The sequence below is a fragment of the Nyctibius grandis genome, chromosome 31, assembly GCF_013368605.1.
Source record: "Nyctibius grandis isolate bNycGra1 chromosome 31, bNycGra1.pri, whole genome shotgun sequence".
In the NCBI taxonomy this organism is placed as follows: Eukaryota; Metazoa; Chordata; class Aves; order Nyctibiiformes; family Nyctibiidae; genus Nyctibius; species Nyctibius grandis.
Window position 1 is genome coordinate 4,270,806 of NC_090688.1, and position 18,618 is coordinate 4,289,423.

At 45.2% G+C, this 18,618-nt stretch overlaps 1 protein-coding gene across 1 annotated transcript; it reads right to left on the minus strand.

Moving 5' to 3' along the window:
• Positions 1-286: 286 nt before the first annotated feature.
• On the minus strand, positions 287-16,661 carry COMP (cartilage oligomeric matrix protein). The gene is made up of 19 exons (XM_068420602.1): positions 16,400-16,661; positions 14,223-14,308; positions 11,978-12,029; positions 9,612-9,784; positions 8,192-8,329; positions 7,325-7,402; positions 7,016-7,174; positions 6,371-6,475; positions 6,081-6,188; positions 5,496-5,655; positions 4,123-4,241; positions 3,631-3,683; positions 2,998-3,191; positions 2,392-2,570; positions 2,111-2,159; positions 1,693-1,889; positions 1,388-1,560; positions 1,051-1,190; positions 287-872 (listed from the first exon to the last, which is right to left on the minus strand). The coding sequence occupies exons 1-19, from the start codon at positions 16,473-16,475 to the stop codon at positions 826-828; spliced, it is 2,286 nt and encodes a 761-aa protein (XP_068276703.1). The 5' UTR covers positions 16,476-16,661; the 3' UTR covers positions 287-825.
• Positions 16,662-18,618: the final 1,957 nt, after the last annotated feature.

The window sequence follows — 18,618 nt, forward strand, 5'->3', positions numbered from 1 at the left end:
GCTCTCTGGTTGTGGGAGTCCTGGCGTGGTGTCATATGAGAAATCAACCAGAAGTTTTCATTAATTGTTCTAAAACTAACGGCCACTTACAAGAACCAGGTAGGACAGTAACTAGAGGGAGGTTTGTGAATGAAGAAGCCCTGTGCATACATCTGCTAACAAAACCATTAATTCAGCTGAGGGCTCTCTAGCTGTAATACTGCTTTCAGCTTTTGAGGGTTCCTCTGTCACACCTCTGTACCAGAAAAGTTTCAGACGAGGAAAAAGTAACATGCACGTGACCAAGGAGAAGTCTATTATTTATTATCCAACATTCCAGAACAAAGATACTCTCCTTAAAGTGCTTTTTTTAAATGTTTTGTGAGCAACTTGTACATACACTTCTCTCTGTGTCCTTTTCAGACTAGTGCTGGGTTTGCTTTGCAGTAGGTCTTGAAAAGGAGAACAACATTCACACTTGAGAGCCTTTGAGTAGGGAAGATTCCTGGGCATCATCCAGGCTAAACTTACTCGAACATTTCCAGCTACTGCAGGAAACTTCTCAGCACACCTTCTTCCATGTAGCGTAGAGAACTAGTGTTTACAGCAGCACAGGCTCCTGTTCACACTTGCTGTCTACACCTCTGCCCTTCCACTAGGGTTTCGTAGCGTTTAAAAGAAAGTTGCTGTTGTAGAAGAGATGCCAGAGAATGCATTGACACTTGGTGCTGTGCAGAGTGCAGTGGTACGTTACTTACAGGTCTTTATACAGTAACAGCGCAGCAGCGGGGCAGCTGAGCACGTTTTGTAAAGCAAGTTCTGCTGGCCAGGTGTTTAAATCGGAGGTTAGTCTTGCTGAACTCTAAATGTTTCATAGTCTTCTGGAATGGTGTCTGAGGAGGGTGAGATTAAAGAAAATATAGATTAGAAGTAGAACCAGAAGTAAAAAAATAGAATAAGCTACTGCACGTCATCCCATTACCGTTGTATGTATGGGCTGGCCAAGAACAAATTAATATCTTAAAAGCAAAATGGCAAAAATGTCCATATGTGACCTTCAAAGCTACTCACCATTGCAGCGATAACGCAGGTTTGACCAAATAATGTTCTCTTGGGAGAAGCAGAAGACTCCCAGGCGTCCTCCTCGCATAGTTGTATCAAGGACGACTCCAGTGTCTGCTACTACTTCAGGGCCTTCGTAGAAGCGAGCTCTGGAAGAGAACACGCATATGGGACATGAATGTGAGACTGATACATGTAGGACGTGAACATGAGACTGATGCACCCATGGAGAAATTGTTCTTCAGTCAGACACTCCCTCCTCTTTACGACAGGACTGCACCGGAGATGCTTGTTTTGTGTGTTGAACTTCCACTGAGCCCTGCGAAGGGAAGCAGAAACCCTTTACCTGATGTACCCGACTTGAGGCCGGTGTTGCAGGAACCAGCGGTAGGAGGTCTTGTCCTTCCAGCCGGAGTTGCGAGGGTCCTTCCACAGCAGTTTGACCTGGTCCGTGGTGTCTCCCGTGTGCCAGAGGGAATTGCGGAGATACTCGCCTGGGCCTGTTTTAGACTTCACTGCCTAACACAGAGAGGAGACTGGTGAAGTGTGTGGAGAACTGACTGTAACTGCCTGCCAACTACGTGTCCAAGCAGCACAGCTAAGAAAAAGGCAAAAACCCACCACCCAATTCTGTCTCAACGGCAGCTTTACCTTCAGTTGAATTCCAGGTTCTGCTACTGCTCGGAAGGGGTTTGCCTGCCAGTATGTCTGTTCCATCTGCTTCCACATGACCACATAAAAGCTGGAGCTGTCCTGGTAGCCAAATATGAAGCCAGCATAATCATCATCTGTGGCAGTGTTGACATGGAACGTGCCCTCAAAGTCCACTCCGTTGAATGCCGTGTAACCTGTAAGTGGTAGGAAAACAAAGACTCTGTATTCTAAGGCAAAATGTAAATCCATTTCTTTCTGGATTCAGATGGGGGAGGTGGATTTTGCTAAGCCAAATCTGAAGACTGTGCCTACTACAGAAAATATTTAAGTGGTGTCTGAAATACTGGTAAAAGCTACACTGAGAAGTGTGCAGGTAATGAGCGATAATTTTCTGATACAAGAGTCAGTGCCTCACCTACAGCCAGCCCGGGATCGCTGTTCATGGTCTGGACAATTTCCATGCCCTGAGAAAGAGGAATGTTGACTCATTAGTAAAGCTCCAAACGTTGTTTGTTGTTGTAACTTTACTGTTATTAAGTGACCAGGGGAGAGGTGCACCAAGGGTGAGTCTCCTGGAGTAGGACATTGTTGAACAGCACCATTAACCCTGCAGAGTCTTTTACTGAAAACTGCATCCAGTTTGGTACAGGCTTGTTCCCACCAGCCTCGCTAGTCCGTTCTGGAGCAGTCTCCTACCTGGTTGAGGACAATCCAGTTAGGGTCAATCTGTGCATCACCCTCAGGGTCCAATACGACCGTCTGGAAAGCCCTGAAGTCTGTTAGTGTCACTTCTGCGTTCTCTGGGCACACATCAATTCTGTCGATCACCATGTCTCTGTCAAAGTCATCTTCACAAAGGTTTCCCACACCATCACCTGAGAGCACAAAAGGAGTAACAAGCTTCCATTAATTTCTCCTACCCCTTGCACCGGGGGTTTACTCAGCCAGCTTTTGGCTAGCGCAGTTTAAGGTAGGCATGTCTGCAAGGTTAAGAGGTGTTCAGAGCATGGGTACACTCTTCCTTTAAGTCAGTCACAAAGAAACCCCGAGGCTTCTCTTGCTCGCAGAGATGCTGTGAACAGAAGAAACACCTCAAATTCTAGACACTTCTGGAAGAGAACTTCTCCTAAATACGATCCTGCTGTCGGGATTATTGGAGGTCTGAAAGTGATGGAAGACTGTCTCAAGTGAGTACCAAGGAGATCTTGCTCCCTGTCTATCTCTAGAGGTGACACTGATAGCGTTGGCCACCAGGAACAGAAGACCCCTGGTGCAGAGCTAACGTGCATCCATTTCCCTTACCGTCCGAGTCTTCTTGGCCAGGGTTAGGGACAAGCCGACAGTTGTCAGGGCCTGGAGGTTTCTCATCTGGAATCCCATCATCATCATCGTCATCATCACATTCATCTCCCACCCCGTCATTGTCTGTGTCCAGCTGGGAGCTGTTGGGCACTGTTGGGCAGTTATCCCGTGTATCTTGGTGGCCGTCCCCATCGCTGGTGCAGAAAATTACAGGTAAAGATTACCCACTGATGTGTGATTTTTAAAATAAGCAGGCAATACATCTCTAGGAGCTGGGATCCTCAACAAGAACACCAGAAGTTGGTGATTTCAGCCTTATGAAATCTTAAGCTATTAGTTACACAAATAATAGATCAGAAATATTCCAGCTGGAGTCCATGAACAGATCTGTGAGTGGTAGCTATGACAAGCAAGCCTGCTGGCAGCAAGCCTACATCTGCTAGCCTTTGGGCTATTACTACCACTGGCAACTTTTTTTTGAGGTCTGAAAATTCCACCTCCCTTAACCTCTGTCTTTTTCTCAGATAAGGCCAAGCCAGGTTGTCACGGAGTTGCCACCACATGCCTTTTTCCCTGCCTCCGTCCCCAAGATTTCATGCAACCTAAGTATAAATTTTTGCAGCAAGCTCTCACCTGTCCTGGTTGGTGTCACAGACATCTCCCACTAGATCATGATCTGTATCTTTCTAGTAAAATAAAGCAATCATCATTTAAACTTTGCATAGATCAACAGGAGGATTAGGTAATAAAGAGAACAAAGGTGTTTGTTAGCCTCAGTGCCATGGTCATTCTCATTGAAACCAGAGCTGACAACAGGGGGAGAGGTCCTCCTGCAGCGTTTACAAGCTGCCCTGCTGAATTCAAGCAGCGCTATTTCTAAACACAGATGAGCAGGGTAGGAAAAGAGGAGTCCAGAGTGCAACACTTCTCTCTGACTCACTCTTCTACACCGCAGGGCGGTTTATCTCAGGGGCTGTACGTTTGTACTGCAGGAGGGCAGCTGAAATTTCCAAGTGGTAACCTTGGGGAGTTACTGGGTGTGCACACCATAGGCAGAGACACAAGCACTGTCCTGAGGGAGAGAAAGGAGCCCGTAAGACTGCAAAACTGGAAGTGCCCCCTTACCTGGTCTGGGTTACTGACTGTCGGGCAGCTGTCACACACGTCTCCTACTCCATCACCATCGCTATCTTTTTGATCAGGGTTAGGAACTCTTCTGCAGTTGTCTGTTGGGTTTTTGATCCCTGTAAAACATGCAGAGTGGACCCATCAAGGCAACAGGGCTATTAAGGTCTATGCAGCAAGGTCTCTGGGATGTAAGAGATGACAAAAATCTACAACAGTGGAATTCATGTAGTAAAGAGACAATTTCAATTTTTGTGTATATTTTACACACTTAATTTAAGTTACATCCTAGTAGCTGTGGAGAATGGAAGAGATTGGCAGCAACTGATCCTAAAACATACTCCTGACTGCATCACGATGGATGTCTGAGCATGCTATTGCACATGAACCCAAGAGAAAAATGTCCTTAACTGCATTCCTTAGAGAAAGCCAAAGAACTGCAGACCATGGCTCAACGCTGGCACCGTATCTGTGCCGGAGTGAGCGGCCAAGAGGATGAAGATGAAACTGCCTGCGGTTCCCTAAACCATGACGCAGTCTTTTTCCTCTAAAGCAGACGTCTATATAGTTATAAAAGTCAAGGTTAATCTTGGCTCTTTGACATGGAAGATTTAGACAGCACCTTTTCAAGGCCTGAGACAGGACAGGAACAATCTAATTGGCAACCTGTATGACTTCACTTCCCACTTCTCTGCGTTTACCTACTACACCAGCAAATCACGCCAGCAGGGAGCTACTTGGCAGGATGTAGCCAGCCCCAAACACCACTAGATGCACTGGAAATACTCTGTAAATAAATATGTATGTCTCAGGCCAGCAGCAGTTGTGATTTCTGGCTTTTGAAAGCAGGCTTTGTGCAAATACAGCATCATTAGCACACAGACTGTTTCTAAAGCCAGACAGGCTTTTCCCCCCCCGCCCCAGAAGACAGCCCTGACACATCCTGCCTTGAGCCAGTAGCTGTGAGCAACTTGGATATTCCCATATTTCTTCATAAGTGTAAATTGCAGCACAAAGCAGTGTCCTTGTCTGGACTGAGATCAGTTTGATGGTATGTCTGTCTTAAGTCTGACACAGCCTTGACGTGATAGTGCACAATAAGAGTGCTAATAGAAATTGTTAGCACCATCCTGAAGATGGATCTTTAAACCCTGCAAGAGCTGAACGGTGAAGGATGCTGGCTTGACTGCTCATCTTGGCATCTTAACTGAGATGTGCTTCATCCCATCAGAAATTAGTGCTACTCCGGTACCGCTCAAGCCTCTGAAGGCTGGTACCTGCCGTGAGGATGTCTAGCTGCGTGCTGAATAGCTTTCTGGTTCTTAGGTGATGATATATGCACCTCTCTGAGGACGCTTTCCAGCTGCTCTTACCATCTCCGTCCATGTCATCGTCACACTCATCTCCCTTCCCGTCGCCATCGATGTCCCGTTGATCGTTGTTCTTCACTTGGCGACAGTTGTCACAGGCATCGCCGAAGTTATCCTTGTCTGCGTTGCGCTGGTCTGCGTTGCGCGTGTACACGCAGTTGTCCTGCGGCAGAGAGGGACTGGCTGAGGGGAAATGTTTGGCACTGAGCACGCCAAGACAGACAGAGGTTCTGAGGTGTGTGACCAGCTGCTCTGAGAAGCCAGCAGCCTGTCTGCAGCCAGGCTTGGTTTCCTCTATTCAGCCTAGTCACTGCCAGCAACACCTGAAAGTATCTCCAACCAGTGCTTGACCAAGTGAGAGAGAGACACTAACTCTCAGGGGACCATGACATGTAAAGTCCCTTCAGTGCCACGATGTTCTCTCCTGTCTGCTTGTTTTTAGTCTCTTCAGACCATCCAGATTAAAAGGAATCACTGCATGCTGTGACCTGCAGGTTCTCTAAATTCACATTAAAGGTGTAGGCGGTTGCTTTGCAGGACCTCTGCGTACATTTAGGTATGGCAGGGCTTAAGCATTAGAATTCAAACCTCAGTGTTTAATATCCCATCTCCATCAGCATCATCATCACAAGCATCTCCAATTCCATCCCTGTCTGCATCCTCCTGGCCGGAGTTGGGGACGGTCACGCAGTTATCCTGAAAGGAAAGCAACAGAGGGCCTGCTAGCAAGCTGTGCATGTCCTTTAGTCTGAGTTCTGAAGGTTGGGCAGGGTCTCACCAGCACCCCAGGCCTGCCCTCAAATCAGAACTGCCCAGTTCTGCTTAGCCATTCCTCTGACATACTGTTTCCAGCTAAACATGAGACAACTGCATCTTACCTTGCGGCATTTTTTGTCAGAGCAGCGTTGCTTCTCATCAGGGACCCCATCAATGTCCGTATCCTTCCCACAGATGTAGCCATTCCCTGCCCACCCCACGAGGCACTGGAAGACAGCAGAAAAAACAACATGAGGCTGCTGGTGAGTCCCCTGATGGCCATACGCCTCCAAAATTGAAGGCTTTACATGAGAAGCAGCACAAAACATCATTGCAAATCCAGGAACACAATGCTCTACAGGAAAAATATTGTCTGAAAGAAACAGTTATGCTGTAAATAGCATTTTAAATAGCTCAGTTACAAGCTCCTGAGATTATAAAGACAGATGCAGCAGCAAAATTTCTTGGCTCCAGCAGGTTGCTGAACGGTGCTTCTCCCTGCTCAGCTGCGTGTAATGGTCCATGACTGACAAATGTGTAGTGCTTCAGGCAAAAAAACCCAACCAAACAACAGTGGATGTGAGGTGCCAGGAGCAGTCCTCTTCCCCAGAGGGCACTGGAAGAGAGATTGCCGTAGCTCAGGTGTTAATGGGGTCTGTGTCGGGCAGGCTCTCCAGGAGAGGGCAGTGGCAGACCCAGGAGAGCAAGAACAGTGCAAGGGAAACTGGAGTGAGCAGAGCCCAGCTGCAGGGAGGGTTGGACCTTACCACGCAGGAGAGGGACCCGTCCCGCTCCACGATGCACTGAGCTTTCTCGTGGCACGGACTAATCTCACCATTAGGACAGCGTCTCACGGACTGGCTCTTGCAGCCAGTGACTTGGTCCCCAACAAAGCCAGGTTTACAAGCCCCGCACTTGTAGGATCCCTGCAAGGAAAAGCAATAGGGAATTAACTATAACGTGAGTCCTGGCAAACTTTTGCTGTAATATTCCTCAGCAGCTGGATTGCCACAGCTAACAGAGGCCCCAGAGCCTGGGGAGGAGGGATCCACATGAGGCTTTCCAGGAATATTTACCCGTGTATTGATGCAGATGGAGTTTGGGACACAGTTACTGGCAGCACCTGTCTCGCATTCATTGATATCAGTGCAAACCTGCCCAGGAAGAACAAAATAGACATTAACTTCACCTTGAGCAGCTACCACATTAGATGACAGAATTAGGGCATCGCTAGGTGCAGAAGCGAAGCCCCTGACACACCTTACTAGGACCCACAGCTCCAAGTTTTCCATCAGACAAACTTGAGCCAGATCCCAGCAGTACTCCTGACCCCAGGCAAGCTGTTCACCCTCTACAGAGTCACCTGGCAAAATAGCTTAGCTCTGAGCTGAGCTGTCGGAGTATCTCCTTACTGTAAAAGGATAGAAGGGAGTCAATGGAGCAAGAAGGTCAAAGACTGCGTCCTGTGACCAGCTAGCAGCTCTCTAAATAACACAAGCCACATGCCATTCCTGCTTTTGGCAATATATTCTTATAAACCATACTAAGACTAGGTGTTGGTTTGTTTTTTTTTTTTTTTTTACTTTAATCTGTCTGTAGCTGTCAGGGAAGCAGGGGGGCACAGCAGCTGCATCAGCTCTTCTGTGTCCTATTATGAAGGATTCCCCAGGCTGGCTTCACAGCCACAAAGGTGTCACAGACAGAACATTCTGTCCAGCATAAATTCAGCAGAGGTAAGGTCTTGGAGCGGAGGTTGCTTCGCTGCTGTGCTAGGACATCCTAGGCAAGTCTCTCCTCTCCCTGCATCAGTCTTCCCACCAATACAATGCAGTCAGCTGGTATTTCCCTCCCATTTCTTTGAGTTCCAAGACCTTTGAATTACAGTTACAAAGGGGAAAGAGTTAATGGCTTCTGAAGGAGACAGAAAAGTTTCTGAGCCTTACCTGCTTGTTGGCCCTGGCATAAGCTAGTCCAACCCCTTCAACCATTTGCCCGGTGAAGCCGGGAGGGCAGGGATCACAGTGGAAGCCAGGGGAGGTGTTGATGCACTGGACCTTCGGGAAGCAGGGGTTTGCGTTGCACTGTAAACAAGAAAGAGGTTGTGCAGAACTGTGAGGCAGGCTTGCTCGAGGCCAGCTGTGGAGGCAGCTCTCAAAGCAAGCCTCGCTGGGTGAGATCCAGCTATTGTACTTTTATTTTTAAAGAATAAACCAAAAAAATGCATAGAAGTTCCTGGCTTTCCTTGCAAGTGGAAAATGCAGCTTCCTCATCTCAGTTTTACTCCCAAGTCCCAATATGTGCAGACAAGTAAAACAAACCAACTTTCAGGACTAATTCTTCTTAGATGACATCAATTGCCCAGGCAAAGAGCTGGCTTCACTTCACGCTTTCCTTCCTAGCAGTCTCTGAATCCAGAGAACTGGATTATTTCTTACACTGGTTTTGAAAGACAAGAGCAGTTGTTTATTTACTGCTCTGGGAAGCAATTGTCTTTTCAAAGCTGCCATTAAAGCTTGCTTTATTTTCTCCAACACTTCTTTATTGTCACTGAATTCTTATGCTCTGTACTGGCAGATGCATTACATCAATACAGTGGTTCCCACATTTTGGTGACTAACAGATTATCCTCAATCTCAAAATCTCTCATCGAGCCTTTTAACTTCAGCAGGTTTTGAAACTGAAATGCTGTAGAGGTGATCTGGCTTTGCAAGACACTTACAGTTGCTTAGTGGACTAATCAGCAAGCACAGGACTCTGGTTTGGGAACCACAGAACTGAGGAGTCTTATGGACACGCAAAATGAATGGTTGAGTAAAGCTGTGCGTACACAGAGAGTAAACTTGATGGAATGCCACACTTTAAAAAAAAGAAACCAAAACCAAACAGTATCTGCCCAGCAAGGTTTGATTTAAAGGCAGAAGTAAAGCAATACGAGTAGTGTGGTAAGGTTTATTGTATAAAGGACTATTGGGGAAGCATTTGATTCTATTCCACACATAATAAATCTTATCTCTAACAACTCATCAGCCGTTAGCTCAAAAGATTGTAAGACCAAAAGGGACTGTTCTGCTCTTCCAAACTCACCTTCCTGTGTGGTACAAACCAAAAGATTTATTTTGTTTGAGCTTATGTATCTTTTAGAAAGAAAAGCCTAGCTAGACTGGATATAAAACCAACCAACATGGAACAGAGCTTAAGGGAGGGTCAGATACACGCTTCCTTCCAGTGAAATGATGTTTCTGTTGAACTTCAGCTCCTAGGGGAACTGCAAGGCTTTTCTTTGTAACCACAAACCAAACCTGCAACAGTCCAAGAAAAGCGAGCCAGTTTTGTAACTTCCAGCCTGTCCTACTTGGTTTTTACCTCATTGATATCTGTGCACTGGGAGCCGTTGCCTGAATAACCCGGGGGACAGGGTCCGCAGCGGAAGCCAGTGCCGGTCTCGGTGCAGGCCACTCCAGGGAAGCAGGGGTTGGGGAGGCATCTGTTAAACTGTGTCATGGTGATGACAGGGCCTGTCGCCTCGGTGTGCATGCCTGGAGGATAAGAGGAGCATTAAGAGCAGAGCTGTTGCTGCCAGAGACTGTCATCAGGTGGTCCTATCATCTCAGAAGATATCGGTGTGCTTCACGTACAGGACGTTTCCTTGCATCCTTCTGAGGGTTGAGCAGTTGTAGCTTTATTTTGTAAATGGAGAAAAATGAAGCCAGAAGCAGCAGCTTGACAGATTTCTGAGTCACAGCAGACAAAAAATAAATAAAAACCCCAGAAGTCTTAGCTCCCTGTCCAAAACTCTTGTCGTGCTGCCCTCCTTGTTGGTGTAATGCCCTTGCTTTTGGAGTTCCACAGAGAGCAGTTCTCTCCCTGGTTCCTCTACGAGACCTCACTGCTAGTAGGGACTCAAACACCTGGCTAAAGCAGAATCCACACAGCACCCGCTTAAGTCTGGGAAGCACTGGGGAGGGCTGTCAGCCAAAAGCTGTGCTGTAGAAGGCAGGCATGTTAAACAGGTCAGCGTGGTTTGTAGCAGGAATACACTCACATCAGGCTCACATCAGGCTTTCATGCCACAATGTTACGCATAACACACCTCCTGTTATCTCCCCAGGGCCAGGAAACCTCACTTCAGCCTGGCAGATGAGAAATCAATCTGTTGTTAGGACATTCATCACTTCTAGCCTGGAACACAGCACTGTGGTCTATCGAAGCATGAAGTACCCTGGGTGATGTGTAGGAAATTCTAACCCATATAAAATGCTACTGCAGACCTATTCAGAAGCGCTCTGAACACATCAAGCCTGTCCCCACACTGCTGCACACCAGCTTCCCTTAAAGTTTTAGGCCAAATGCCAGGTTTTTGTCCTTATCCTCATGACTTGACCCACAGCACAGGAGAACTTGCAAAATTAATCTGTATGGGACACAGAATTTCACTGCAGGCCAATTCAAGACTGCAAATAAACTTTCCCAGAAATTAGATTTGTCACAAGTCTCCCACACCCACTAGTTTAAGTGGCAAGGACACTTTTTGCTCCTGCTTTCTCCTGCTTAGAAGCCCAACATAAAAAATCTGAAACAAAAAAAAACCCAAACCAACATCCTACCACCACCAGCAGCTAAATCTTCACTAAAAAGAAGGCCTCCTCTCTTCATGCTTCTCTTTCTGAGAAATAATGACAGAAGCACACGACTGCTGTGAGTCACGTTGTTCAATACATGACTAAAAGCGGCTCAAATTCTACAGTACAGGAGAAGAACACCTATAAAGCAGAATAACAAGGGGGGAAGGCAGAAATCAAGTGACAGAGAGAAAGTTCAGGACAGTTTTATGAGCAAATTATTAAAACAATTGCTGTGGGTGAATGCATTTCTGTATTGCAGGTCCCAAAAGCTTTGGCTAATCTCTTTTCCAGCAGAAGTACAATCTCTCCAGATGGAGAAATGGTTATTGCTGCACCCTTGGAGTGTAGTGGCAAATAAGAGAGCATCTCCAAGAACCATGCTTTCTGAAAGCCAGATATACTGGAAGTAAGTTCCAGTCTAGAAGAAAAGTCATTTAGTGGGGAGCAAAGGGCAAGATTTATATGGGAAAATTTATGACCCTGTTTCCTGAATCCCCTGTAAACAACCTCTTTGCTTGGATGGTGGCAGCGCTAGGATGGAAGGACTAGCAGGGTGATGCCTCTTGGGGGTGATGTTCTCTTCCACTTGCAGCTCAGGAGTAGCCAACTATATCCCACGGGATACCCAGGGTGCATTCCCAGGCACTTCTAACCTCGGCCATGGGCTGGGTTATTAGGAGACGTGGCTGGGCAGCTTTCTGCAGCAGAATGCAGCTACCCTGAGAAGCACAGTGTGGTGTGTCCCAAAACCACTAACAAAGCTTATTTCAGAAATAGCAGAAGTAAGTAAATGCTGGGTTTCACCGGAAGGAAAAATAAGCTTTTTAAGGCTATTTCTGCACCCCATGCTCAGGAAAGGGGTAATAGCTTCAGCTGCCATTAAACCATGAGCACAGCATGGAACACTGGTCCACGCGTGCAGAATGTTGTGGTGAAAAAAAGCATCACTAATATTGAGTATTACCCTGTGACACTCGGGATAATTGTGAAACAAGTTATTTCCTTTGGGGAGATGGTCACAGGTGGCATTTTACTACTTGTTTGGACACAAAGGTATGGAGGACTTGGAGGAGACAGTTGAACATAGGACTGAGCTCAGTAACTCACCACAGGCATCACACTCCATGACTGTATTCTTCAGGAATGTTATCTCCTTAATCTAGAAGAAAACAAGAACCACCACTTAGCCAAAGGCTGAGTTTTGCTCCCACGCAAACTAATAGCCCCACTGCCAGAAAACAGGGTGTCTCTCTCAGACTGCACAGCTACTTACAAACAATGAACTCTTACCCCAAAGTCTACGTTGCAGACCTTCTGGAAGCTGAGGTGGGCTTGTATTCCCTGCTGCAAGTCACTCCCTACTGTAGTGTTCCTACAGGCTAACTTGGTAATACTGTTCTACCACAGATGCAGGAAACACTTGAATACACAGAAACAAGTGTCATAGAGAAAGAGAAATCTACTTTGTTTGGGTCTTCTACTCTAGAAGATGCTGAACTAGCAGTCCTAGGGAGGTCTGCTTTACCTGCAGTCCAGGCACTGCACAAGTAAAGTCAGGAGGAGGTTCCCCTGTGAGCCATTTTTGCAGATCTATGAATAATTTCTGACATTGCTTATGCCATTCTTTGGCCCTAATGTCCTTACCATGAGGATATTTAGAATCTATTCACGAAAGCTCCTCCCTCCAGACTTCCTCTGATCTCCTCTAGGCTCCTATTCCTTCAAGCTTGCTTCAGTAAAGAGATGATAATCTGTAGCACTGGCAGTGCAAAGATGCTGTTCCTTTGGTGAAGAAAGGCAGATGGGACAGGCACAAGTAAGCCTGTCAGTCTCAAGCTAACATTTATATGACTCTCTAGCATCTTAGATAGCAATCCTAGAAGACTTCTTTCCTGCAAAAGCCTTGCTGGCTATTTACAACTGATGCTCAGGACCACCCTTCCACACCCTGTGGACTTTATGTTTCCACAATTAAGTCATTTCACTTTGACAAAAGCTTCTACTCGTGTCTCTCTGCCAGCGTCCAGGTCTAAGAGCAAGCTTTCATTCTATGTCAGATTCTCTCTTCCCTCCAGCATGGCCTGGGGTCATGTATTTTGCACAGTTAATGCAGAGATAGATCTAACCCAGATCCGCAGAACATCTCCCGTTAGAAGTGGGTGACAGAGAGCAGAGCATTCGGAGCACTGCTAATGAATATCAGTGGTTCCTTTGTGCCAAGAATCCTTCAGCCTTTGGCTCAGGAGAGGAGATCTGGCCTTTTATTGTCATGCCTTTTGCCATCCTTATTGCCAACATCCCAAGATGCTGAATCAAGGAAAAGTAAAGTTTTAGACAATCTTTGCACAGATTAAGAAATTATGAACTGCCACCTTGGCTCTCCAGTTGTATGTGCAAGTTTGTCTTCTGAGGAAGAGTTTTCTTGAAAGCGCTGTTGAGAAAAAGGCCATGGATAAAAAAAAAAGGAGGTGGTAAGAGTGAGAGAAAGAACAAATAGAAAACCTGTATGGAGAAGCAGTGCTAAGATGGAAGAGAACACTGAAAATTGTTGCTTGAGGCTGCCAGGAACCATGGCTGACCTGATTCCTAGTAAACACTGGGTATTTATGCAGCAGCCTGAAATGTGAGAGTAACTCAATGCAACAGAGGTTTTTGCAGATTAGAGGCCGCCCAGTTTGCACTGGCACGGAGACCTGTCTGCCATTCCAATTATCTGGCAGGCAGGGGCTGCTGCCCTCAGCTCCCAGAGTGGGTAAAGGCAGAATAGAACCTTTTTCTATACTTAAAAGAGAGTTGACCAGACAAACCACCATCACCTCGTTAAATGGGAAAAGATCGAAGCACCCAAGAAGTTCCAAATTCCCTAAGAAACTACCGGAGCCAGAAAAGCTTGGGATTAAAACAAGAGGAAAGAGTGAATGCAGAGCTTGTTTAGACTCCACACGACTTCCCTTTCCAGGACCCTAATACATGGCTGAAAGGTCTCTTCCATCTTCCAAGTTTGGACTCTCTACTGATTTCATAAGCCCACAAAACCAAGGAAAAAGTGACTTGTTTTTCCAGTCACACACATACCCACTGTGTGTGCGTGTCTTTTTTTCAGGAGCTCATTCTCCACGTCCGCTGTTTTTCAGCAGACACAGTTCTAAGCAGCAGAATTTGGAGTTCAAATGAATCCCCTTTATCTCAGAATTACAGAGCTGATGGTGAGACGCAATAATTCTATGGCTCATTTCACACTAACGCAAGAAGCAGCCCCCCCATCCCAGTTATGGAACTCAGCACGTAAGGCAGAGGATTCAGAGATCTCTCTTGAGCAGCATATAAGGAGTTAGGTCCCTTTCTCACCTACCTGCTGTTTCAACAAGTCTCGAACTTCCATTAGCACACGGTTAGTTTCTCTCATCTCTTCCAGCAGTTCTGGCCCAACTTCTCCTCCTAAAAAAAAAAACCAGAGTGGTTGGGAAAAACACAGAAGAGCCATTACTTGTACAAACCAACTGATACTTATTACCTTCAGCTTAATATTAAAGATACAGACTCCTCCACACCAGTCTGTGCCAGTTCCTAACTAGAAGCTTGCTGGAATTAACAGAGACTTGCACACAGGGTAGAATTTGCCATGTCTGTCAGGTAGGGAACAGTTACCCCTCAGCAAACAAACTGGCCTGGCAGTCTGGCAGTTGTGGTAGCTGTTCGTCTGGCACGGTCTCTGCAGCTCACACAGAGGAAGGCTTTGCTGCCAAAAGCAGCAAATTAATAATTCAGTGCTGTGGAAGCTGCTATGAAGGACACCACTAAAGTAAGGCTCTTTGCTGAGTCTATCCCAAATGTGCTGCCAAGCACTGAACGTGGAAAACCGGCACATCAGCCCTTGCCTCGCCTGTTCTCAAGGTACAGACCTTTTTCGGGTTCTTTTCGGGTAGCGGCAATTTCAAATTGCTGTCTAGTGGCTTTGGGGCACAAAGGCTACATCTGCTCATCCATGCGACATTGTAAAATCCTGTTTAAGCTATGCTGAACAGAGGATATAAATCATCCTACAAGGTCATCTAGGGCAGATTAACATGACTTTTCCATCCCATCTGTTAGATTCTAGACTTGCCTGGTCCTTTGAGACGTGCTAAAAAATCTAGTCCATACTCCAGCTTTGCTCAAGAAGAATGAATGGAAGTAGCTCATTGTTTCTAGAATTATGTAAGTTTTAAGAAAACTTGAACTATTTAAAAATAATTGGACACAAAGTTCAGCTCTGGTATTCTCCTGTCTGCCAGGAGAATGTACAGCCTCATTTCTCTGTTTTTTCCTAGATTAATCGATCCCCTAACACAAGTCACACCTTGCCTACAATGTAAGCAAACCTTTATGAAGGGAGAAATAGCAGTATCTTCTACAAACAGCACTGTGTTCAGGGGGAAATTAGCTGGAGTTCGGGGTCTGCCTCCTTGAGCATAAAGAATTTGCCAGTGCCAAAGGCAGGATGGAGCCTGTGCTACTGACTTAGTAGAACAGCTTTGGCATTCTCACGTGACAAATGAGCCTGAAAGCCTCACGGGTCTTCCCTGCACAGAACCAAGAGGACTCTATGAATATTTGTAACTTCTCCAATATATTTTGGTTTGGGAACTAAGTTGAAAGTACCACAGATGTGTCATTCTAAGACAGAAAGACTGAATTAAAGCGATGTTTTTCATTTTATTGAAACAAGGAGCTTGCACATAATTTCTAACTTCAAACAGAGGTTTTGAATAAGCTCTGCATGAAGGCTTCAGGCAGTTTCCGTTATTCCGGGGAAGAACTTTCCGTCCCTACTAGCAAGATGTAATTTAAAATAAAAGTTTGGGTTTGTTTTTTTTTTTAATATTCAAATTCACAATAATGATTCAACCACTCAGGAATGATTTCCAAAGGAAATCTATGCACTCGCAGACATTTCCATTACTATGCATCCTTCTCCGTGGCCTCATTCTGTCTCCAAAAGCACACACCTGGATCGCTGGTGCGCAGTCTGGCTCTGCTGGATCTCACAGATCCTCTTGGAGTTGAGCATTCCCCTAAGGGGCTGTTCGGAGAAGGGGAACTTTTGTAATGAACTTAGCATGGCTACGTCCCTAGAAGTCAAGGCTTCTCTGAGCTCTGCGTGCACAAGCAGAGAGAATATCCAAGGATCCTGCTACAAGAGATTCTGTTTTTTTAAACTTAAATCACATGCAAAATGCAGATTAATGTAAAGTGTCTCTTGCAGGTCATTACAAAACACAACAAAGTTTCCAGTTGCCCTAGAATAAATGTTTTTCGTAAAAAAACTTCACTACTCAGGAGGGGAACTGGGGAAAAATCTAAAACTGAACATTTACACAGTTAAGCTTCAAGTTTCATATGAAAAATCCCTAAATATTGCTTTTAGGCTTCAGTAGATGCAGTTGAAATGTTACCTTCTTTCTCATTCCCTTCTGCAAAACAGAATTTTCATAGGAGTCTAGAAAGCATACGAGTCCAGAAAATATAGAGATAACCAAAATTACTTACCTATTCTTCTCTGCTGACATGATGAAAAAGGACAAGAGAAGCAGAGGAGAAAAACAAACGCTAGAGCTGAATTCATCTTCGAATCTCCAGGCAGTGTGGATGTACGGGCTTCTCTTGCAACGAATTTTTAACCTGCAGGTTTGCCTCTGCTCCCCATTAGTGTCTGTGGTTTGCTATTTATGAAGTTGCATTCCTTCCTCTGAAGTTCTTATTCTCTGATGCTGGACGAGGGGTGGACGTCATTTCTGGCTGCTAGTCCATAGAGAACGCTACAAAAGTAAACAATATGAGAAACTCATCAGGAGAGTAGTTTAATTTTTTTTTTTTTAGACCAGCTTGCACCAAAATAGGTCAGAAAATTCCAGAATTAAATGGATTCTTTTTGGATTGGGGTTTTTTTTTTTTTTTTCTTCTTCATGGACACAGGATAGACAGATGATTCATAGCCCTACCCCTCACAGATTTTCCTTCTAAAACTGCTCACAAGATCACAAAAGCTATGAGACATCTGGACTTCACTAGAGCTTCAGAAAAGGCTCTTTAAACTCCCAAGAGACAGTTACACCACTCGCACTGAGGGTAGAATTATTGAATCATCTTCCAACTCCAAAGAGGAGCTACTGCATCCTATTTCGGAGAGGGATCAGGCAAATGTACTAGCCCTTGGAAGCTGATGTCCTTAGCACCCCCCACCCAGGCTTGTCTAAAGGAAGGATGTGGTGCAGAAGTGATGGCATGAGAGCAAGGTAGACTTTGCTGTTTCTTGTCTGTGAAGCAATGGGTCTCAATCCATCATTTTCCATCAGTCAATCTCAACCCAACACTTTCCATCAGAAGACACAGAGCGGATTGAGAAATCCATCTAGAGGAGCCAAAGAAAACCTGCCCAAAGAAAAGCTTAAAGCTACTACCTCAAGGAAATTGCAAGTTAAACTGTGACCTGTAAAAAAGGTTAGTCTGAAGACCAGGGACATTCTTGCTCACACATTCTCACTGTTTGATTGTGAAACCTGTCAGTACGTTGATCATACAACACCCTTGGGGACACAGACAGGAAAGCCCCAGGAAACAGTAGCTCACTCTTTAAAGTGTTATAGCAGCAGGAGCCTTGGATATTTACATAAAGATTTTTTTTTTCATTTTGACCTCAGACCTCCCATGTTCAGGAAAAAACTTCCCATCCTTGTGGCTGTGCAAAATTCTCGAAGGTAACTGGGTGCAGTCTTGCAGGCGCTGGTGAGCACGCATGTTCATTAAAGTCAGCAAATAAGTATTATTAATTTTATATTACGGGAATGCTGCAGCAGACAGATTTTACACTTTCTTACACCCAGTAAATTTATACTGAAAATAAAGTTAATTTGCATGTGTTACCTAGGTGGCATTTGTATGAGTGTTTGTCTGGTGCACGTGCCACCTCATGTTACACACAGAGCAAGTGACTTTTTGCCGTTGACCCACAGCTAAATCAGCTTTGAGGGTTTGATACTTGTGGTGAGCTAAAGTGGTTTAGCTGGAACTCAGAACAACGGAGTTTCCCAGGTTTTAGCATTTCTGGGTCCTTCTGGACAAATCAAAACCATGGCAACTGATTATTAAAGATAAAATATACTGTTTTTTCCAGTGACGTTCTGGGAAATATTACTTACAATTTTTATTTTATAGCAACAAATGGGGAGTGAATTAAAAATGCCCTGTCACACATCCCATAGAGACCAAGTCTTTCACCCGAAACAGTGATAGTTGATGTCCATCCAGCTTATGTTTGAAGATGTTGCTGTCAAGAGGTGACAGAGGCATTCAGACTCCACAGACTGCTCAGTCCAGGACCCTGCTAGATGGCAAGCAAGGAAGTCCATTAGTGCCTGTTATGGTAGTGGAGAGTTTTAAGGGAAAAAGATTACTTCAACAGAGGCCTGATAGGTCATTAATAAAGGAAGGTTCTTGCCAACTATTCAGAAAAAAATCTGTTTTTTTCAAGTGGGGAGAAGTCATAAAACTCCAGAAAGAAAGAGATGTAACTCACATGGAATGAAGAATGGACAAGGGTCACTTGTGAGGTCACCTCAGAAACAATTGACATCAGATTTGCTTTGTATGGAGAAATGTATGTCCATATATAATGATGAGACAATCAAAATCCTAGTACTGCAAAAAAAAACGAAAAGAAAAAAGGAACTATTAAATACAAAGCAAATAAAATATTTATGAGCAGTAAC